The 23551-nt window shown below is 44.3% G+C and overlaps 1 protein-coding gene across 28 annotated transcripts in view; it reads left to right on the top strand.

Moving 5' to 3' along the window:
- Positions 1-23551, top strand: part of CADPS (calcium dependent secretion activator) — a 478503-nt gene that overhangs the window by 192593 nt on the left and 262359 nt on the right. For all 28 annotated transcript variants that reach the window (XM_045051795.1, XM_045051797.1, XM_045051798.1 and 25 more), the window contains exon 4: positions 21392-21472. In XM_045051795.1, coding sequence (XP_044907730.1) covers positions 21392-21472 — 81 coding nt within the window. The remainder of the gene's footprint in view (positions 1-21391; positions 21473-23551) is intronic.

Genomic DNA, 23551 nt, shown 5'->3' with positions numbered 1-23551 from the left:
TTGTCAAACAACAAAAACTGTGCCCACAATTTCTTACTTTCTTTAAGGTTTTATGGGAGATCAGGAGAGGAACCAGTCCCTGCCCTCAAACGTTTCTAGTCTGATAGGAGCATTTGATATATGTGCAAATAATAATAATAATAATAATAATAATAATAATAATAATAATACCAAGTTCTATAGTGGTAAATGCCATGAGAAAGGGCCACCAGGAATGCTATGTACAGAAGGCTCATTCCCTTCTTTCTTTCCACGAGAATTTAAGCACCAAACAGACCAGGCTCTATGCTCTTCTCTCAGATTATCATCTGGAGCAAAAACCATGGGACTTACAATATAATGGAGAAACAGACATCACTCAGCAATCACACCAATGGATGTACCATTGTAGACTAACCTGAATTCTGTGCTGGCAAGTGCATGGTTTTATGAGCGCCTTTGAGAAAGAAGTCTGGAAGACAGGACGTAGTGGGAGTCCTGCCCGACAGAGGAAAGATGGCAGGGACTGACTTTGAGTCGAGTGTGGTGGGAACATTCTAGACAGGGCACATCTGAAATGGGTTCTGGGTCCTAGTCATACAGAGGGGTCTTCTCACGAGAGAGACCTTCTTAAAGCTTCTTATCTTTCAGTCGCATGTCCGCTCCCATCCCTAGGGCTCCACTCCAGAGCCTCCTATTGTTTAGGTTCCCTGGACCAGCATCCACCCACCACGATGAAGTTCCAACAGGATGCTTGTAGCTCAGCTACCTTTCTCGGTGTGCACTTGGCCCATGAAAAACCAGGCATCTTTGCCACACCAAATAGTGGTAGTACAAATAGGCTGTAGGTGCTCCCCCTATTGTGCTGTCTTCCTCCATTTCTCTTTGTGTTTTAGATCTGCTCAACTAAATGAAGCCAACCAGTTGGCTGCAGAGCAAATATCCCACAGGAAAAATGGGATGCTCACTTTCCTGTAGGTGTCCCAGTCTCTCTGTTACTTTTTTTTTCATTTAATTTTTAGAGAGAGAGGGTGCGTGTGTGGAAGGGCAGAGGGAGAGGGAGAGAGAATCTTAAGCAGACTCCATGCCCCCAGCACAGAGCCCGATGCGGGGCTGAGTCTCATGACCATGAGATCATGACCTGGGCCGAAATCAAGAGTCAGACACTTAACTGACTGAGCCACCCAGGCGCCCCTCTCTGTTATTTTCTTGAAGGAGGAGCAGTGGGTAGCCCTAAAGGGATAATAAAGAAAAGTCTTGGCCATCGCCACTTGCCAAGGAACCCGGATGGTTCTCTTTCTTTCTGTCAGTTCCTCTCCTTTCCTTTCCTGGTCTTCTGCTTCTATAGCCATGGGGCAAGGCTGGTGGGGAGGGTCAATGAGATGATGATTAGACCCAGCAGGTCAATCTGAGCTGACAGAGCTGGACAGCTCTCAGTAAACCCCAGAGGGTATGAATGTTACCCTGTAGTTTGTGTCTCCAATTCCTGAACAGCAGGAAGAATCCCATTTGACAGCCTGTTGCAGATGGTTCCTTGGGTCAGTGTGTTTCTCCTTTGCAGCTTTGTTCATACAGAAATCATATGTAAAATATGCATACATTTATGCTTAAAAATTTCTTTAACAAGGGAAGAATGATATGAACCTGGGCCCGAGAAATCTCAACTTCACGCTCGCTGTGCAGCTTATTAGGGAAGAGAAACTAGCTTAAGACGTTCTTGGTTAAAATGAATTCACTGCAAAAGCTTTCTTTTCTATAAGGTAAGCGTGGTTTCTCATTCCAGTGAAAGAATCCTCGGAAACACAGATGTTAGAATAGAGCATTAAGGTTTTTTTTCTTCCTTATGAAATAGTGACATTGGGAAACCTACGAAGATTAGTGTAGATGGAATTTAGTGAGGAAGGAGGGCAACGACTTTTCCCTGATTGGAAACAGAGTGGGACTGTTCTGCTTTCATCTGTAGGTGGATTAGTTGAAGGCATCAAAAGATCACCTACCTAGACACCCTCCTCCCTACCCTCCTGCTCTCCCACCCCCTTCCCTCCATTTTCTACCTCTGTGTTCCGATTTGGCCCTGGGAGGCACCTCTGGATTTTAAATCAAGGATTGTTGGTTCTATGTTTGCCTCACTCTTAGCTAACTCTGAGTGACAGGTTGGGGACCTGGTTTGTGAGTATCTTCCAGTCAGGACACACCTGGGAGAATGTTAGAGAAGATGGGAGCATCCGGGGACGCTGTCGTAGCTTCCTCCGAAGCTAGCAACAGGAGCACGCCAGGCACACAGTGGGGCTGCTACGCTCCGAATGCTCCCGCCAAGCCTCCCGTGGTCCTGTGTCTTACACAACTCAGTGAAATAACCTCTAACGCGGGGTTCCACCAATACCCGTCCAGATGATTTTCTGCCAACCTGGCACCTTCTTGAGCACATTTCCTAACCACAGCATGAGTGGCCAAAATTCCCATTCTTACCGCTTTCTTTCCTCAAATTATTTCAGATCTCAGCCCAGCTGGTAATACTGGGATGTGTCTAACAGCTAGAGGATTAACATGATGAAGTTACCCTTCCATGTCAGTTTAGCAGCACAGCATCTCTTTGCCTCCTTTATCAAATGTTGTCAGGGCAAGCACCTTGCTCGCCTGAGGTCAAATGTCTTCGGCAGAATTTATCAACCTCAGCACTATTGACATTTGGGGCTGTGTAACTCCGGTCGTGGGGTCTGTCCTGGGCATTGTACTATGTTTCTCAGCGTCCCTGGCTTCTTACCCACTCGATGCTATTAGCACTCTCTCCTTCAATTGTGACAACCAAAAATGTCTCTAGACTTTATCAAAAGTTCCCTGGGTAGGGGTGGGGTGGGGTGGTGGGCAACAGAACTCCCCCCCTCCACCTGGCTAAGAACCCCTGGCCTATAGAGATCATAGAATTTGTCAGAAAAAAATCCCAATCTGGGTCTCTAGGGAATCTAACCATTTTTTTTCCAGGAGACTTTTGTTGAGGGGAGATCTGATGCCTTCTTCCTATAAATTATGACGGCTAATATCACAGTTTATGTTGAAGATCGTCTCCTGAATTTCTGCAGTCCTGCTTTCCTGATAAGCAAGTAAAGGTTGCCGTGAAATGAATCATTCCAGAGCAGTTTGCAGGAGGAAGTATAGCTCCAATCCTTGGCTGTTCCCCAGTGCTGGCCAGTATAAATTGCCAGTGCTTGTTGACTTAGAGATTAATTATGAATGATAGGGAAGCTTATGAATTTTTCAGAATTTTTTCCTTGCTGGGTGAAGCAGTCTGACTTCCTATCAGGGGTGTAGGATGCGCTCCAACTGTCCTACATCAAAGCCACAGGCTGTCACCCGGGGCGTTATCTTGTTCCATTCAGGCTGGCTGCATATGTTGACTCCAAATTTTTTAATCAGCCATTTCCAACTCAACTGCACATGTCAAACTGTAGAGACAGACTCCATTAAACATCATCTGAAACCAGCAGGGACCTTGTGGCATCATGATTTGATATCTCTATGGCAGAATTTTACAATAAGAAATGACAGGAGTACACATTTTGCTGAAATGTCAGCAAAATGCCTACAGGGCTTAAAAGGGGGTAAAACGCCATCATCAACAACAATAATAATCTCAGTACAGTCCTTTCAACTATTTAAAGGATATTCATAACTATCTGGGTATCTCATTTACTCCAAACCCTATAGTTTTAGATCATTCCCTTATTTTTATCAAATATAATGGATAGGTAGCTGATCCAATCATCTCTTAATCAATAGAGTTCCTAATGATAACCATGATTATGATAGAAAACATAAGGGATGATTTTTTAATTTTAGAAAGCCCATAGATCAGCTTAGAATATTGAGAGTTCCATGTTACACGGAAGATAAAATATTTATGGGCAATCGCTCAATAAATATATTTTGAACACCCGTTTTATGTCAGGCACTAGCTGAGCTATTAACCTAAAAATCATTTGGGTTTTATTTCATGTTAAAACCATTGCTCAAAAATGTATTTTTCCACTCTCTTGCTTTAGAATACAACAAACGTCTTGTTGAAAGGCATCATTTTACAAATCAATTCTGTGTCTAGGAATGCTAACATAAAAAGCAGGGTATTGACCTGATACATATATTTAGTATTGCTTTTTTAAAAATCCAGTCCCTGGGGCGCCTGGGTGGCTTGGTCGGTTGAGCATCCGATTTCGGCTCAGGTAATGATCTTGCAGTCCGTGAGTTCAAGGCCTGCGTTGGGCTCTGTGCTGACCGCTCTCTCTCTACCCCTCCCCTGCTTGTGCTCTGTCTCTCTCGCTCTCAAAAATACATAATCATTAAAAAAAATTTTTTAAACGCAATCCTGTTGTGAATTTACTTGTGAAAGTAAGTTTTGTTTTTTTGTTTTATTTTTAAGGTGGTTAATTGAGGCTCCTGGCTAAATTTTTGTTCCCTTTGAGATTTTACAGTAATATATGAGATGGGGTGAAATTTACTACAACTGCTACAAAGTTTTGTTTCTCTAAAATTCCCTATAAAGCATTTCCTTTTCTAAGAAAATTCCACCCAAGTGCTTTTGCCCATATGAAAGGGCAACATTAGTAAATGAACTATATAATCTTAAAAACAGTTTCACAGGGGATTAGTCTTGTGACTGAATTGCAAATAAAATTTCCAGGAACAAGAAATCATCTGTCTTGATGGTGGCCCACCATTCAAAGTGTTTCTTAGCCTGGACAATTGTAAACAAGTCAGAAATAAATTAGATCGTGAGAGCCTAGGGCCATCATGATTTGAACCTTCTCTGGTGCCAAAATTGGTTATTTCTGCCAATATTCTTTTTAATTTTATTCTTTTTAGTTTATACTGCTTAAAATAGTCTTTATTTGCAGTTTTTCTCTCAGAGTACTTCTTTTTTTTTTTTTTTTTTTTAATTCCTTCCTCTCAGCCACAGCCATATTTGCCTTTAACAATGAAAATTTAATTATGTCAAACCATGTTCACTTGTGTTAATTTGCATTGATGTAGAATTGTCCACACAGGTCAGGTAAACTAAAGTATCGAGCAGTCTCCCTATACTCAAAATAGATTTTCTGTTAGAATATAAGACTTACTCTTTTTTACCCAGAATCCAAAGTGGTTTTCTGTGGAAGAGGCGGTAATGCTAACAAAATATTCTCTGTGTTCCCTTACATGTTCTTGCTTCTCTTACAGTTAAGGGAAGGATATATGACTAATTCCAGCAAACAGGCCATGATGTCCATGCTCTGTGTGCTCCTGTCACAGTGAGCCTGGAAGCCACATGTTGAGATGGCAAAGCCACAAGATGGTGGTGTTTCCATCTGCCTGGGCTCCTGAGTGACTATGTGTAAGAGAGTCCCTCAGAGTCCACACTGGACATGTAGGGTAAGCAAGAAATAAACCACTGTCATCTTAAGCCACTGAGATTTCAGGGTTAATTTGTTATTAATTAATAAATAATACAATTAGTCTATATAATTATATATGAGTATATTATATAATATCAATATTATAATATAGGAATAAATTAGGCTCTGGATGAATTTCTTCCTCTTTTTGAATTTACTTTTTCAGTATTATATTTCCGGTGTAACACGTGATTATCCTTGCTTGTGATTAACATGGGATTACTGACCCCAAATTCATCAAAAAATAAAAACTCTTCTACTTCTAAATTCCCCCAACCACTTCCAACTTATTGAACATGACAAGAGTAGGCATATATATGTTCCTACAAAGAGATTAAGAATTGTCACATATATTAGAATAGATATTCTAATGGCTGTGCTCATCTGTAGCGGATGATTTATTGCAAGCAGAAAGCATTTAATAAATGCTGACATGTAATTTGGTGTTTTTAAATCATTTCATTTCTCCCATCTTTTGGAAAATTGGAGATCTCACTCTTTTTTTTTCTTTTTTTAGTTTTTTTAATTTTTTTAATTTAATTTATTTTTTTAATTTACATCCAAGTTAATTAGCATATAGTGCAACAGTGATTTCAGGAGTAGATTCCTTAATGCTCCTTACCCATTTAGCCCATCCCCCCTCGCACAACCCCTCCAGTAACCCTCTGTTTGCTCTCCATATTTGTCTCTTCGGTTTTGTCCCCCTCCCTGTTGTTATATTATTTTTGCTTCCCTTCCCTTATGTTCATCTGTTTTGTCTCTTTAAGTCCTCATATGAGTGAAGTCATATGATATTTGTCTTTCTCTGACTAATTTCGCTTAGCATAATACCCTCCAGTTCCATCCATGTAGTTGCAAATGGCAAGATTTCATTCTTTTTGATTTCCAAGTTAATACTCCTTTGTAAATATATACAACATCTTCTTTATCCATTCATCCATCGATGGACATTTGGGCTCTTTCCATACTTTGGCTATTGTTGACAGTGCTGCTATAAACCTTGGGGTGCATGTGCCCCTTCGAAACAGCATTCCTGTCTGTATCCCTTGGGTAAATACCTAGTAGTGCACTTGCTGGGTCGTAGGGTAGTTCTATTTTTAATTTTTTGAGGAACCTCCATACTGTTTTCCAGAGTGGCTGCACCAGGGGTTTGCATTCCCACCAACAATGCAGAAGAGATCCTCTTTCTCCGCATCCTCGCCAACATCTGTTGTTGCCTGAGTTGTTAATGTTAGCCATTCTGACAGGTGTGAGGTGGGATCTTATTGTGGTTTTGACTTGTATTTCCCAGATGATGAGTGATGTTGAGCATTTCTTCATGTGTTGGCCATCTGGATGTCTTCTTTGGAGAAGTGTCTATTCATGTCTTTTGCCCATTTCTTTACTGGATTATTTGTTTTTTGGGTGTTGAGTTTGATTAGTTCTTTATAGATTTTTGGATACTAACCCCATATCTGATATGTCGTTTGCAAATATCTTTTCTTATTCCGTCAGTTGCCTTTTAGTTTTGCTGATTGTTTCCTTTGCTGTGCAGAAGCTTTTTATTTTGATGAGGTCCCAATAGTTCATTTTTGCTTTTGTTTCCCTGGCCTCCGGGGACATGTTGAGTAAGAAGTTGCTGCGGCTGAGGTCAAAGAGGTTTTTGCCTGCTTTCTCCTCAAGGATTTTGATGGCTTCCTGTCTTACATTGAGGTCTTTCATCCATTTTGTTACTCTTTTTTTTTAATGTTTATTTATTTTTGAAAGAGTGCAAGTGGGGGAGGGGTAGAGAGAGGAGGACAGAGGATCTGAAGCAGGCTCTGCCCTGACAACAATATGGGGCTTGAACTCGCGAACCATGAGATCATGACCTGAGCCGAAGTCGGACACTCAACTGACTGGTCCACCCAGTGGCCCTGGGAACCTCACTCTTTTTTAATACTGCCCCCTCCTCTTGCCCACTGATACTTTTAAAATAACTAATAGAAAATATATCTGCTTGATTATAAATCTGACACCGGGAACTAACTGTTCCTTTGACAGGTGTTCATCAAGGTGAAACACACTTTTTATAAATATTTTTGGCTTTAAACAATGGTGTCACCACGGTAGACACACTCTTGAGGGCAGGCAAAATGAGATAATGATATATGTGGGTAGATTCGTGAATAGACCCAATTCCTACTTGTGAATGATCAGGCTGGGACTAGAAATTAAGTACGTCTTATATTTGTGACATGCCACTCAAAGGAAACAGAGCTGTATGTGACAGTTCCCATGTACCCTAGAAATTATGCTGCTTTGCCTCAATTTTAATTGACATGAGCTACTCTATGACTTACAGCTCTGAATGTTTTCTGCGGCTCAAGATCTCTATTATACATACACACACGTACACTCACCTGCGTGAACATACGTATTCACTAAAACCATAATTGCAGAAGCTGGAAAATTTGATTTTCTTTTGTCCTTGTGAGTAACTTTGATACTACCTTGTCAATATTTGAAAATGAAACTCGCTTCCTCTTAAAATAAAGAGTGAGCATTTTTAGCAAAAGCATTCACTTTTATTAGTGCGTGTAGGTACTTTAGACCTCATTGGATGTTCTCTGGATTTCCTGCTGATTTCATTGTGTTTGCCAGTTATAAGTTGCTTTCCACCATGACTCAACAGTGTGATATCAAAATTATTTAACAGTATAAAGGGCATTTTATTTCCTATAATATTTATGTCAAATCTTCTATGACTCGTTTTGAAAAAGTGACCATTTTCCATCAAATTAGCTGCCTCAGCAGAAGTTCAGGCGTTAGTAAAAACTAAATTCATGGCTAATGACAAAAATAATAACATTCGTGCTATACTTTACCAATTTTGAAAAATAACCCTTTTTTTTGAAGGTTATGCCCACCAAATGTTACAATAGTGAACTGTTTAAAAAAATTTTTTTAAATGTTTATTCCTTTTTGAGAGAGAGAGGGAAGAAGGAGGAGGAGGAGGGGCAGAGAGAAGGAGACAGAATCTGAAGCAGGCTCCAGGCTCTGAGCTGTCAGCACACAACCCGACGCGGGGCTTGAACTCACAGACTGCGAGGTCATGACCTGAGCCGAAGTCGGACACTCAACCGAATGAGCCACCAGGTGCCCCAACAGTGAACTGTTTAAAAACTGACACTCTAGATTCAGATACAACTGAATCTGTATCCCAGCTCTACCCCTTTTCAGAGATGTTACTTGAATCCCTCTGAGCCTCAGTTTCCTCATCTCTAAAGTGGTGATGATTGTAATGGTAATACGTATCTCACAGTTAAACAAGACAGTGAATGACATAGTTGATATGGTGCCAGGCCACAGGGTGTACTCAGGGTTCAGTATCTGTTAGGTCTCCTGTGGACCATAAGCTCATAGAGGGCAAGGTCTGTGTCTGTCCTACTCTGACAGCTCAAACCACAATGTCTGGTACAAAGCAAGCGTTGAATGAAAATGTTTTAAATGGTGAGTTGAATATTAATATTCCATTTCCTAGATGAGGAGACAGGCTCCCACAGTTTAATTGGTTCACACCTCAATCATTCACCACATTTTCGTCCATTATTCTCTACCCCTTCTACTCTTAAATACTTAATTTCAGTTACACGTTCAACAAGAATTTAATAAGTCTAAACCATTTGCACTCAGATTTCTCTTTAGGTCATGATTTGAGCACCTATTAAGTATCAGAAACCACACTAAGCGCCTGGACAAACTTTTCTTAGAAACTGATCAAAACAACCTTGCCCCCAAATAATATAAAAACGGGGAGGGGGGTAGAACATAAGAGACTCTCAAATATAGGGAGCAAAGAGAGGGTTATCGGAGGGATTGTGGGAGGGGGAATGGGCTAAATGGGTAAGAGGCATTAAGGAATCTACTCCTGAAATCATTGTTGCACTGTATACTAATTTGGATGTAAATAAATTAATTAATTAAGAAGAAAAACCCAACCTTGCCCAGTAGATATTATTAGCTCCATCTCAGATTTAGTTCTGCAGATATTCCTTGCTCACCTACCAAACATCAGCCACTGCAAACCTTATAGGGAATAACATAAGATAAGGTCTCTGCCCTGGAGGCATTTATAGTCTTGCAGAGAACATAGCACGGAGCAAATAATGCAAATGTGATAGAAGCAATAAAAGAGGAGGTCCGAATGCTGTGGGATCCTAGAGGAAGTGACTTTGCCTAGGAACAAAAAGGCTTCTAAGGAAGCAACATGGATATTGAAACCTGGGTTGGTGTTAGCCAGACAAAGATAGCAGAGAAGGGAAAGCATGTGCAGCAGCCTGGGGCCATGAAAGAATATGTCATGTTCAAGAACCTAAAAGAAGCAGCATAGAAAGACTCAAGCCTGGAGGGCAAGACCCAGTGTTGGCTGATAAGGCTGGAGAGCTGTGCAGGAACCAGATGGCAGTAACTCCCTAGGCTTTGAGAAGGACCTCAGACTCCTACTGCCAAGGAAAAGGGAGTATTCCTGACAGGTCTTAAGCAGGAGCAGGATGCCAATGGGGATCAGGGATTCAATCCTTGCTCTCTGAGTGTGGCATCACCATCATCACCGAGGCACGTTCTTGGCCTTCGCCCCACGCCTACTAAATCAAAACTCTCTGGGGAAGAGTCCTATGACTCTGTTTTTCTGTTTGTTTTTTTTTTATGACAGCAAGTCTCTCTCTCTTTTTTTTTAAAGTATTTATTTTGAGAGACAGAGAAAGAAAAAGAGAGCATGCACACGAGTTGGGGAGGTGGTACCGAGAGAGGGGAGAGAATCCCGAGCAGGCTCTGTGTTGTCAGCGCAGAGCCTGATGCGGGGCTCGATCTCACAAACCATGAGATTGTAACTGGAGCTGAAACCAAGAATCTGACGCTTAACTGACTGAGCCACCCAGGTGTCCCCCCTACGACTCTGTGTTTTGACAGGTTCTCTGGTTGATTCTCACGTGCACCATAGTTACAGAACCATTGGCTCTTGGTAGAGAAGTTCTCGGTTCTTGCTACACTTTGGAATCACATGGAGATTTAAAAAAAAAAAAAATACTGATGCCCAGGCCCAACCCAAAGGTCTCATTTAGCTGGTTCGATTGCAGCCTGGATATCAGGATTTTCTTTCATCTCCCCCAGGGGATTCCAATGTGCAGGGAGGACTGAGAACTGCCATGTCAGAGAGGATGCAAGTAAACAGATCAGCGATCCAGGATGGGGACAAGGGCAGCCTGGCCTAAGGAAGTAGGTAAACAGAATAGACAGAGTCAAGATATATTTAGAAGGGGACTGCACAATTATGACGGAATAAACCAACCTAGTTCCACACATCCTCTCCTCACAAAACCACCTGCTTCACAAAATACCCTGGCCTCCAGCTGTCACGGGTCCCCCCGGGAAGAACGTGCCCCACTCTTCTTTGAATGGCTTCAGTTCCCTGTGTCCTTGGCATAGTGCAGGTGAAGCGGACCATCTCCCAGCCCCAGCTGTGAAGGTTATTAAGAGGATCCATAAAAAACACAGCTGTGTCCCTCATGCTGGATAAAACCAGTGTCTGGCCTCAAGAGTACTGAATTATTAGCCTTGAACTTGCAGACCCGCCTCCTCTCCGAGGGATCATGCTAAGTGCTTTCCAAGTACTGGTTTTCATTCTCATTACAAGCCTCTGCTGTTGGCACTATTAGGACTCGCACTTTGCAGAAGAGGCCTCAGACAGAGAGAGTTCCATATATCTTCCAGTGTCACAGAGCTGGTAAGTGGCAGAGCAAAGATTTGAGCCCAGATCTGACTGTTTCCGGTTCCTGGGTCCCCGATCTCTGTGGCCTACAGCTCTTCTGGTGGGGAAGGGAAATCTGAGACCTGTGTCAAACAGAGGGTTTAGATACTGGACCAGCCAATGATACCTGGAAAGCCAAGCTGCTACATGGTGCAAGTAATCAAGGAAGGCTTCCCTGAAGGAAGCAGATCTGAAACCAGACCCTGAACGACATGTCCGATTTGAAATAGAAAGGAGAGAGGAGGTCATTCCAGGCCTGGGGGATTATGGGACAAGACTGGTAGAACCCTGCAAGATCATAAAGGAATAGATTGGTTTTCTGTTTGGGGTATTTTTATGTATTTCTTTGGTGCTCGTTCAGAGAATTACTGCATTTTGGAGCTATTGTGTTATATTTACGGCGTTGCCCAAAGCCAGCAAAGACATAAAAGTGGTGACTCAAATGCAGAGGATGTTCTTACTGGCTGGCCAGCTCTAGGAGCTGAACCCTGCATTTGCAGTCAAAGAGAAGTACATCCCTCAGATGGGAACTTTGACCCTTCGCAAGGTCTTCTCTTGGAGAGGAAGTAAGGCATGCTAACGAGAGGCACTAACGATCTTATTTTAACTCTTCAGCAAATGAGGTACTATCTCCTTGGGTGATTTTTATAAAAACGGAACGTCATTGAGTATGCACAGGACACCAACTTTCACGTTTTCTCTAGAAATAACCCTGGAACAGAGCCCTAGTAAAGACAGATCAGAGGCAAGCCTGCAGACTGCATGAGAGCCACCCCCAGGAATAAAAATAGAACAATAAACCTGCAATGTGTTGAACCCCTACGGTGCGAAAATGTCTCTTATGATCATCACTACAATAGTCCTCTGAGGGTATTGGCTTCACAGCTGCGGGTACAGATGCTCAGAGAGGTTGAGTGCCCTGGGCTGGTCACACAGTGAGTACGTGACAGAGGTTGGGTTTGATCTTCAGGTTTTTTGATTCTAAAATCCCTGCCCTATTTTCTAAGCCTGTCCCCTCTGCGAAGGGCCAATTATGTCTGAAACTACTGGCAAACTACTTAATCTTTTGCAACTTGGTTTCTTTACTCAAAGCAGGGAAAACCTGTCATGCCATTTGTGTTATTAGAATCAGAATTGGTGTAAGGATGAGATGTGCAGGCTAGAGCAGTAGTAATCGCTGCTGAGATTTTCCTTTTTTTCTTTTAATGTTTATTTATTTTTGAGGTGTGGGGGGCACATGCACAAGTCGGGAAGAGAAAGAGAGACGGGAAGAGAGAGAATCCCACACAGGCTCCGTGCTGTCAGCAGAGAGCCCGACGGGGGACTCAAACCCACAAGCCGTGAGATCACGACCTGAGCTGAAATCAGGTCAGACAGTTAATCGACTGAGCCCCCCAGGCGCTCCCCACCTTTTTTTTTTTTAATGAGCTGCTGAGATTTTCTGAAAGTGACCGTGTGCCCGGCATTCTGCTACAAGTCCCGGGAGTTGAAAACTAAAGTTAAGGCTCAGAGAGGTCTCATAATGTGTTCAGCACAGACCAGCCTCCAAGCGGAAGGGTCAGGATTTGAACCTGGACAGTAGGGAGGGAATGCTTGCTGCCCACGTTCTCCAGCCCCGTCGGAGGTGGACGAGGGGGAGACAGGTTGGCGGGAAAGGAGTTCGGAGGTGGCAGGCAGGCCCTGAGCACAGTGCTGTAGCCACAGTCCCAACCTCAGTACATTCTTGAGACAGGAGCTTGGGCACCCACGTCCCCTGGAGGGGAACTGTCCTGGCTGTAACTTTCCAGACTGCAGTGTGCCAGGAGGGCGGCATTTGCTGGAGCAGTTTGTGAAGAAGGATAAAAAAACACGGGGCTGTGGAGAAAAGGAGGGCCGTGCCAGCTGACAGGAGTACTTTACAGGGAGCTGCCTCCGCCCTCCTCTGCAGTAGCTCTTGGCAGCCTCCTGCTCAGACACTAATCCCTGGGAACCAAGGGGCCAGAAGTGGAGAGGAAACCAGGGAAACGGATCCAGGGAAGCCCGGTCAGCCTCTGGCTTGCACTCCCTGTCACCAGTGACAGGTGCACCCGACTCAAGCCCCCAAAGCCCGGAATCAAGGATGCTTCATTAGGACTGTAAACGGGTTGACAGGCTAGCAAAGTTCAGTCTTTCCCTGTTTGTGCGGAGCATGGCGCTTCCCAGGACACAGTCACTAAGCAGCAAGCAAGCTAGAAGTTAGCAGGTTGGGAACCTGGTCCCAGCTCCCTCGCTGATGATGGTGCGACTTCTGGGCAGGTCACTTTCCCTCTTTGGGTCACAGTTAATTAACTTGGTCGGGCAAGTATCAGAGGCCCCTGTGTGTTCAGCACCGTGCGAGGTGCTGGGGACGCAGAGGTAAGCAAAGTCACACGCGTCCCTGCCCTCAAGGAGCTTAACAGTGTAGTAGGTAGACATCCCAGCGTCACGTGAGTGCAGGTGAAATTACAGCTGTGAAACATGCTAATAAAAGGAGAGGTGCGTCGTGCCAGGAGAACTTGGCAGGAGAAACCCACCAAGTCTGGAGGGGTCGGAGAAGAGTTTGCTGCAAAGCTGAAGGATGGAGAGGAAGAACCGGTTACGAGTCAAGGAGGAGACAGGGGAGAATGCTCCGGGTGTGGGAAACATGCAAGCACCTGGCAGCAGAGAAAACAACCCCTCCCAGAGGCCTCAGCGAGGAGCCCAGAGGCCTGTGCTGAGGGGGGCGGTGTGATGTCCGACGGGCCACAGAGCTCAGCAGGGCCTACACCTCCTCCTGAACTTACTTCATCATCCCTAATGCTCCTTGCAGCCACAGTGCTGGATCATCTTCACCGTCGTCCTGAGGCTGAGTTGGTCCATTCATTCTGAGGCAGAATACCACAGATTTTTCCAGAAAGTAGAACAATTATTCAAATAACGCATGAAGTAATCCGCCTGTTTCCGTTTAAATTTTCCGCATATGTGAATCATGTCTGCTTTTTGCTTGACTGGAGACTGCCTGGCAGCGGTAATAATGATGGGTTTGGAACACTCCAGAGTCGGACCTGCCCCCAAATGTGTGAGCCCAAAGAATGCAGGCAACCCTAGGGAAAGGTGATACCCAGAGATGTCTCCCAGGCACACGGTCAAGGCCGATCTTCCAGGGCCTGTGGGACTAATGAGGAGGCTCCAAGCCTCAGCCCAGTGATGATTTCTCCATTGTCGTGGAGGTCAGTGTTCCCAGGTGGGTTCCTCGTAACTGACATATAGATCCACGTGCATAGTGACGTAGCTTCCTCCCTGTCTCCTCCCTCCAGAACAGCTGGACGTATCCACGGACATGAAAAAAATGAAACGCACAGGAGAATTGCTTCGGAGAGACTATCCCAAAATGTGCCGCTGGGCGTTTAAATGACTTACAGGGTGGGATAGGATTGGGAAATGTAGGGCCACCTGAGTGTACCTTCTCATTGATGTGTCATGCAGCGATCCAGGAAGGGGAGAGGGGGCAGCGACTCTAACTGGCCACATACCCCTTTCTCGGCGGGACTAGTGTCCCCAGAATATACCTTTGACACGTGCTCGTCTAGACTTTGCAGAGACCCCTGGGACGTAATAGCGAGGGTTTGTCCTTTCTCAGGTGAAGGGACTGTGGACAGAGGGGTCATGACTTGGGCCCAAAGCCCCCCAGCTAAGGGCACATTGAGGACCAGAACACAGGCTCCTCGTTCACTCCAAAGGCTCCCCCACCCCCATGTCTGGTTTCTGTCATAAATCACAACAGGCCGGGAGGGGAATTGACATCTGATGTGTGCTCTCCCTAGAATCGGGACAATTCTAGAAACTCTTTGCTAAACTATAGGACCTACTGTGTGCCTGCACCATGCTAGGTGCTTGGCACATACCATCTCATTGAACCCTAAGAACACACTGGGGTAGGTATCTTACCCCAGTTTACAAATAGGAAACCGAGGCTTAGGTCCAGTCACTTGTTCGATCCCTTTGAGGAAGGAAATTACAAAGCCGGGATTTGGACCCAGGTCTGCCTGACTTCTCTCAAAACGTGCCACCTGTTGTCCCATTTAGTCCTTTGAGTAGCCTCGCAAGATGAAACTGATCCCCACTTAGCAGTTGAGGACACTGAGGCTCGGAGATTCAGAAACCTGACAAGGTCGTGGAACCAGGGAGTGGGATAGCTGGGCACAGACCTCCCTCTGCCCTGTTCTCCGGCCTGCGTCCTCTGCCGCGTGCTCTCCCTGCAGGTGTAAACCGGGCCGACCGACAGCCACGCTGGTCTGAGTTCTTGTCTCTGCATTTACTGAAGGGACACAGCATGAGCTGCAGAGAAACCCAGGCCTTGGGATGGGCTTGAACTGATGGCTTAGGTGATCACCTGTGAGCACGTGGGCAATGCTGAGCCCAGCTCCCCATCCCTTGAAGAGAAAAGTTCAGGGAAACAGTCCCTTCGCTTGGCAGGCAAATCCTAACAGCCACCACGCTGCCTCTGCTTGACCTCTGCTAGTAGGAAGATTATTCGTCTAATTAGGTAAAGGGCCTTCATACACATGTACATATTTTAACCCTAATGAGCTGTCAGCGGCAAGGTTTGCCCTTGGCCTGGTTGGCCAGCCGATCTTTCCTTCCCTTGGTGGAAAAGGCCAGTGTAGTAAACAGAACGTTGTTTCCATGGAAGCTCACTCTCGGGTTTTTTTCTTTCGGGCACTTGAAAAGGTGATTACTTGATTTCTCTCTGTATTTTTGGGTTTCATACGGTAGGGCTGTCAAGCTCCTCGATTGAGGATGGCGTTCTCTCTTATACCAGGCTGTTTGAGGGAACTTTGGCTGCATTTCCTTTTCCATCCCCCACCTTGGGATCATTAGCTGTTGGGCAGCCGTGTCTGCCTTCCGGTCACTCTCCTAATTAAAATCTAACAGAGCAAAGGGATTTGACCCCAGAGAACGTTGGCGGCCCTGGGAAGCCAGGGAAATTTGTCAAGAGGTGGGAGCCCCTGAACCCTTCCTTTCCACTGTGCAGACTATCAGAGCAAATCCTTATATCCACACCACAGAGGGACACTGTCCCGTCTGGTACGTTCTTGTCTGAATCTTTGACGCCCCACTGTGGCCCATATCAGAAATACAGCCACCGTGGGCTTCTTTAATAACACAAACAGCAGCCACCGTTTCCTGAAGATTCGTTCAGGAAACTGCATGCCGGGCACTGGGCTAATCACTTTATATCCACTGTCTCAGTGAATCCTTATGACAACCTTAGGTAGATTTATTACACTGATTATTCAGATGAAAAGGCCTGAAGCACAGAGAGGTTGAGTCACTTGCTTAAGGTCACACAGCTCCTGAGGGGCAGAGCCAGGAAAAGGACACATCCATTGCTGTCATTTCTTCAAGAGGGCCCTGGCACTGCTATAGCCTCCCTGGCAGAAATCAGCCAGTCGTGACAGCGGACGAAGGGTAGACATTTCTCTGCCCCACAGTGGTGGCTCAGTGTGGTAAACTGTCCCATGTATACAAGGAACAGAAATGAGGCCGCCAAGTTAGTTAATTGTCAGAACCAATTAGGAAACCAAACAAGGCACTTAAGAAGGAAACCAACTGGGGCGCCTGGGTGGCTCAGTCGGTTAAACATCCGACTTCAGCTCCGGTCACAATCTCACGGTCCGTGAGTTCAAGCCCCGCGTCGGGCTCTGGGCTGATGGCTCAGAGCCTGGAGCCTGTTTCCGATTCTGTGTCTCCCTCTCTCTCTGCCCCTCCCCCATTCATGCTCTGTCTCTCTCTGTCTCAAAAATAAATAAAAACGTTAAAAAAAAAAAAGAAGGAAACCAACATAAGGCAGAGCAAAAGAGCTTCAGTTTGAGGCAAGACAGACTCCGTTTTTTTTTTTTTTTAATTTTTTTTTTCAACGTTTTATTTTTTTTTTCTATTTTTGGGACAGAGAGAGACAGAGCATGAACGGGGGAGGGGCAGAGAGAGAGGGAGACACAGAATCGGAAGCAGGCTCCAGGCTCTGAGTCATCAGCCCAGAGCCCGACGCGGGGCTCGAACTCACGGACCGCGAGATCGTGACCTGGCTGAAGTCGGACGCTTAACCGACTGCGCCACCCAGGCGCCCCTGGACAGATTCCGTTTCTAATGGATCCTACCGCTTGCCCCGCTGTGTGAACTACAGCAAGTTCCTGAACCTTACTGAGATTCAGTTTCCTTATCTGTAACAGGGGGTAATAGTGGTACCAATCTCCTAAAGCTCTTTCACAAACTGCACCGTGGAATACTTTTCAATCAAATAATTGAGTAAAAGACAAATTGCATGCAGTTCAATAGGCTTATTTATTCTAGTAATTGCTCAGAATCTCTTTTTTTCTTAGTTTATTTTTATTTTGAGAGAGAATGAGTGGGGGGCGGGGCGGGGGGGGGCAGAGAGAGAGGAAGAGAGAGAGAGAATCCCAAGCACTGTCAGCACAGAGCCCAACACAGGGATCAAACTCATGAATGGTGAGATCACGACCTGAGCCAAGATGAAGAGTCAGACGCTTACCTGGACACTTAGCCAACTGAGCCACTCAGGTGCCCCTAGAATTGTTCAGAATCTTAATCATGTATTATACGATTCCAGGAGGGAGCAGCACTTCCTGACCCCAGACTCCTTCTCCTGGAAGAATGCATAGTAATATCTATTTCTTAAGACCCTTTAGAAAACACTGAAATATAGGTTATAGGATACCAGGGCTTGACTTAGGCATCAGTAAGTGCTAGTCTTCTCTCTTTTGTGCCCAAAATGTTCAAATAACCTTATCTGTCCTTGCTAGATTTAAGCTCCATGGAGGCACCAACTAAGTCTGCCTTGTTCCTTTCTGTATTCCACTGTTGGCATATCAAGACATTCCATAAAAATCTGATAAATGAATGAGTAAATGAAAGAACCCATGAATTAATGAATGAAGCCTAGAGTAGACCTAGCTGGCTTGTCTTCGTTGATGACATTCTCTGCTGTCTCTAGTTAACGTTTGATGAGGGCCAGATGTCTCTGCAAAATTTAGTAATAGGGACGGCTCTATAGGATGTGTTTTCTTTTTCATTTCTATCTCTGTGAACACCGTATCTTCTGACAGAATTCCCAACTTTATCCTCTAACCAAATCATTTTGCTGTTTCTCAGTGAAGAAGGCAGACGTTTGGTCTGCCTGTGTATTTGAACAAAACATTTCTGAATGTTCCCGGTGGATTTGTACCTGGAGCTGAAGAAGTGTTGGGTTCCCAAGGGAGGAGAATAAAAGCAGCTCCTTAGAGCTTAAAAACAACATGGAAGATACTGTGTTTCCCGTGCGCACCTGTTGGAAAGTTGTAATGGATGGGCTCCTGGATAGCATGTAACTGCTTTCGTGTGGTTCTCTTCATATGCATGTGGAACAGGTTTTCCAGTTCATTCTCTGGGCACGGTACTGTGCAAAAAACAAACATTTTAGTGTCCATTTAAAAATATTTAAGTTGGTCACAGTCTAGCAGATTTCCCTACTGCAGAACTTCTCAGAGATTTTGTGCATTTTGACGTACCATTTGCCAAATTCAACTGACCGTTCTTTTGGAGGCCTTCTGGAACCCTTATTAAACTCTGTTTGATAGGATTGTTGTTCAGCAGAACACTTTTAGAATAGATGGCCAGGGGTGCCTGGGTGGCTCAGTCAGTTGGGGATCCGACTTTGGCTCAGGTCATGATCTCACAGTTCGTACGTTCGAGCCCCGTGTCGGGCTCTCTGCTGACAGCTCAGAGCCTGGAGCCTGCTTTGGATTCTGTGTTTCCCTCTCTCTCTACTCCTCCCCCAGTCATGCTCGTCTCTCTCTCCTTCAAAGATAAGTAAAAACATTTTTTAAAAAACCCCTTTTTTTAATAAATAATAAAAAAAAAAGAATAGATGGCCAAAAGTTGTCATCCAGTCTTTATGATCTAGGAAATAGTCCTGCTCCTCAAAACTGTAGAAAGGAGAAGGTAAGGCAACTCATGAATTGAACAAGGTGATAAAAATGCATAAAACTAGATGGATTTTATGTGTTTTATAAAACAACCAAAAAAGACTGTGCACAATGCTTCAAAAGTATGACCATAATTTTTTTAGTGTTCTTGTTTACATCATATTAAAAATAACTTATTTTCTATGCCATTTTGTACCATAGATGAGATTCTTTCTTTCTTTTTTTTTTTTTTTTAAGCATGGATCTGGGTTTTTATTTTAAAAATTCTAAATAAAAATGGCTTTTATTTATTTATTTTTTATTTTTTTTTCAACGTTTATTTATTTTTGGGACAGAGAGAGACAGAGCATGAATGGGGGAGGGGCAGAGAGAGAGGGATTCACAGAATCTGAAACAGGCTCCAAGCCATCAGCCCAGAGCCTGACGCGGGGCTCGAACTCACGAACCGCAAGATCGTGACCTGGCTGAAGTTGGACGCTTAACCAACTGCGCCACCCAGGCGCCCCTAAAAATGGCTGTTAAAGGAAAGGGACTTAGGGGCGCCTGGGTGGCTCAGTCAGTTAAGCATCTGACTTCAGCTCAGGTCATGATCTTACAGTTCGTGAGTTCGAGCCCTGCATCCGGCTCTGTGCTGATAGCCCAGAGCCTAGAGCCTGCTTCGGATTCTGTGTCTTCCCCCTTGCTCTGCCCCTCCCTGCTCGTTCTCTTTCTCTCTCTCTCTCTCAGAAATAAATAAACATTAAAAATTATTTTTGTAATAAAGCTAAGGGACTTAGAAAATTCAGATACTTCTTAAGCTACTTTTTTTTGTGAGTTAATATGTACTATAAAGAGGAATAAATCCTATTTGAATGTCACTGTTCCCTCTTTATTACACTTTTCTGTGAATAAAATTAGTCATAAATCACTGAACAAAACAGACTCAATTACAGTTTGAAGGATAATTGTAGGCTTACCTGGAAATAAGTAGAGAACCTTAATTTTTTGGTGCCCATGCCCGCCCCCTCTGATAACCCTCAGTTCTCTATAGTTAAGGGTCCATTTCCTAGTTTGCCTCTCTCTTTTTACTTTTTTCCCTTTGCTCATTTGTTTTGTTTCTTACATTCCACATATGACTCAAATTACATGGTATTTGTCTTTCTCTAACTGACTTATTTTGGTTAGCATACTACATCTCCCAGTTCCATCTAGTTGCTAATGTCAAGGTTTCATTTTTTTATGGCTTAGTAATATTCCTCTGTGTGTGTGTGTGTGTGTGTGTGTGTGTGTGTGTGTGTGTGTGTGTGTGTGTTTCAATGAAAGAAGATGTTTGTTGAATGACAGAAACGTAATTCGTAGAGCAAAGATCAACAACTATGGCCTACCACCTACGGTTGCACATAAAGTTTTATTGGAAGACAGAAATGCTCATTCATTTATGGATTGACGATGTCTGTTTTCACATTTGTTTCGAAGACCTGAGTCATTGCAACAGAGATCTTATGACTCTCAAAGCCTAAGATTAACTATATGGCCCTTTACAGAAATGTTTACCAACCTCTTTCATAGATTCACAGGCAGATGTGGTAAGGATGGCGATTATGTAACCAACCCCTTCATTCTATAGGTGGGAAAACCAGAGAAGTTAGGGAGTTGTCCAAGTTTATTTCTGCTTAGTTATGCTGAATCTTATGTCCTAAAACCTCCAACTCCAGGGAAGACTAGGACAGATTTCAACTTAGATATCAACACCGACTCAGTGATAGTGGCCATCTGGAGTACTGGCTGAGGAAGTCTCAGGGCTCAAAAGAAGGAACGCAATGATTGATTAATCTCCCACGGTCTGGGGGTGGGACAGCTGTGGGATATATGCCATGGAGGCGCTACAGATAGGCACTATGTCTGCTCCACACATTTCTAATAGTTATTTTACTGTCTCCTTCTTTGTATGTCTGTCATGTAAACACTTTCTTGATTGGACCAAAACAGAGGTGCTATTGGGCCCTCGTTGGAAGCACTCCTGCCCCGCAGTTCTCAAGTGACTCTTGTGCAAACTCATTCTCGTGTCTTTCCTAGCAACTGTCTACCACGTGATGCTCTGCCTGCAAGGATTTCATTTAAGACTTCACTCAAATTGGATTTGTTTGTTACAGAATTCTTAACTTTTAGTGAAATGTGTCTATGGGGACAGAGATTGGGGCGTGTAAAATGCAAAGTCACAAGTTTATTGGCTTTTGCGGTCTAAACTGAACATCTCCCATGTTTGTGCTTTTGTGCAGCTGGACAATCCAGATGAGCAAGCAGCCCAGATCAGACGAGAGCTGGATGGACGTCTCCAAATGGCAGACCAAATAGCCAGGGTAAGGAAGCTTTGGGGACATTTGCTGGGGTATCAGGCCAAAGTTCCACACAGGAAGCACACTGATTATTATTAAGGTCCGTGGAAAGATAAAAGTGAGAAGCAGAGAGGAAGGAAGATGAGGACAATCACTTGACTGAGCCCTCATTCCTCCTTTCTCAGGGCAATTCTCCCAGATAGCATGTATGTTTTCTATGTTCCAGTCAATATTCAAGCCCCACCTTCCCTTTTCCACCTTTCCTTTTCTTTTTGCCTTATGTTTCCAACTGTCTATTGAGAGCATTTCTTCTTGGATAGTCCCCTGCATTCCAAGTTAAATGCGTTCAAAATCTAGCTCCTTTTCTTCTTCTTCCTCCCACTGTGTACGCATACCTGCAATGGCTCCTCGTCACGCGTTCTCTATCAGTTACTACAGATGGGACTTCCTGGGTGTTCTCAGTTCCTCCTTCCTCCCCATAACACCCCACACGTAGTCAGCTGCCCAGCTCATTGATTCTACCTCCAAAATGTGGGTCAGATCTCTTGACTGCTTTCCAGCACCTCGGCTGGTGCTTTGATTCAGGCCCTCATCCTCATGCCCAGATCTCACGATAGTCTCCTCGTGAGTATCCCTGGCTCTACTCCTGCCCTCTCCAGTCTGTCCTCCACACGGTTGCCATTCTCAACCTCACGCATGAACATCTCACAAAAAGAGCCTTGGAATCCTTCAGTAGAATCCTTCACTGCCCCCAGAACAAAATCTAATCTCTTCAGAATGATATTCCAGCCTCTCCATCGACAGACTAGATCCTTTGTTGTTAGACTCACCTCCCACAACTTTCCCATCAGAACCCCCCATTTCAGCTACAGAGACTGTCTCCCTCGGAGTGGTCCAGCAGGCCCTTTCTCGCCTCAATGACTGTGCACCCACCAGAGTGACCTTTCTTTTCTTCTCCTTTTAGCAAACCCTCTTACTCAGCCTTTGGTGCTCAACTTAAAACCCCTTCTCTGAGAGCTTAGCTAGTTCTCCTCTCTCGCGGAGAGAGGCCTCACACCACATTTAGACCTTTGTTGTAACAGTTCATTGAATGGTGACTTTTTTTTTTACATTTCTGAGTCTCCTGGTAGACAGGGTTTCTCTAGAGTTGGGATTATGTCTTAACTGTTGATGTCTGTGAACCTGAAAGTTATCCACTATTATCGCTGTTGCTGTCATTTGTGTTATTAGTGACAGTAGTAATGCTAGCAGAATTCATTGAGTGCTGACTGTTTCAAGCATACTAAATGCTTTACATGTACATCTCATTTAACCCTTAAAACAGCCCCTAAGTATATTTCAGTTATCATTTTTGTTTTAGAGGTGGGGGGATCAAGACTGAGCAGGACAGGTACTGGTTAAGGCACTACCCTGGAGCCTTAATTCAAGTCTGTCTAAATACGAGGGCTGGGACAAGGGTGAGCCTGGTACTCACGTAAGGTACAAAATTTAAACGTGGGGGGCCACAAGTGCAGTAAGCATGGTAAATACCATTTTAATGAAATATTTTTAAAGCATAGTTAATGCAAAAGCCCATGAAGAGTAAAATATCAAAATTTTAAACAATGGTATCCTACTTGTTCCTATGGTAACCACAGGACATATGTCTCTGTGAGGGTAGGAGGCTGTGGGGATGGTTAGGAGGATGCCAATTAGTAGAGCCTGGCTTTTACCCTTTTTGTCTATGGAAAGAAGTCTCTAGGGGCACCTGGGTGGCCCGGTCAGTTAAGCATCCAGCTTTGGCTCAGGTCATGATCTCACCGTTCACGAGTTTGGGCCCCGCATTGGGCTCTGTGCTGACAGCTCAGAGCCTGGAGCCTGCTTCGGATTCTGTGTCTTGCTCTCTCTCTCTGCAACCCCCCCCCCCACTCCCCGTACTCTGTCTCTCTCAAAAATGAAAATAAAATATTAAGAAAAATGTCTAAGGACTTGGACACATGGAAAGGACTTCTACTGGAAGAGAAACCAAAATGAGATTCCAAAAAGCTCGAAAATCCCCGTTTGGGCTTAAGCAGCTTTATTGAAATATTTTGCATTTTGTTTTTGGACGTCTTCAAAGTTTAT

The sequence above is a fragment of the Felis catus genome, chromosome A2 (assembly GCF_018350175.1).
Source record: "Felis catus isolate Fca126 chromosome A2, F.catus_Fca126_mat1.0, whole genome shotgun sequence".
In the NCBI taxonomy this organism is placed as follows: domain Eukaryota; kingdom Metazoa; phylum Chordata; class Mammalia; order Carnivora; family Felidae; genus Felis; species Felis catus.
Note: the sequence above shows the minus strand (reverse complement) of the source record. Positions and strands in the feature narration are given on the sequence as shown.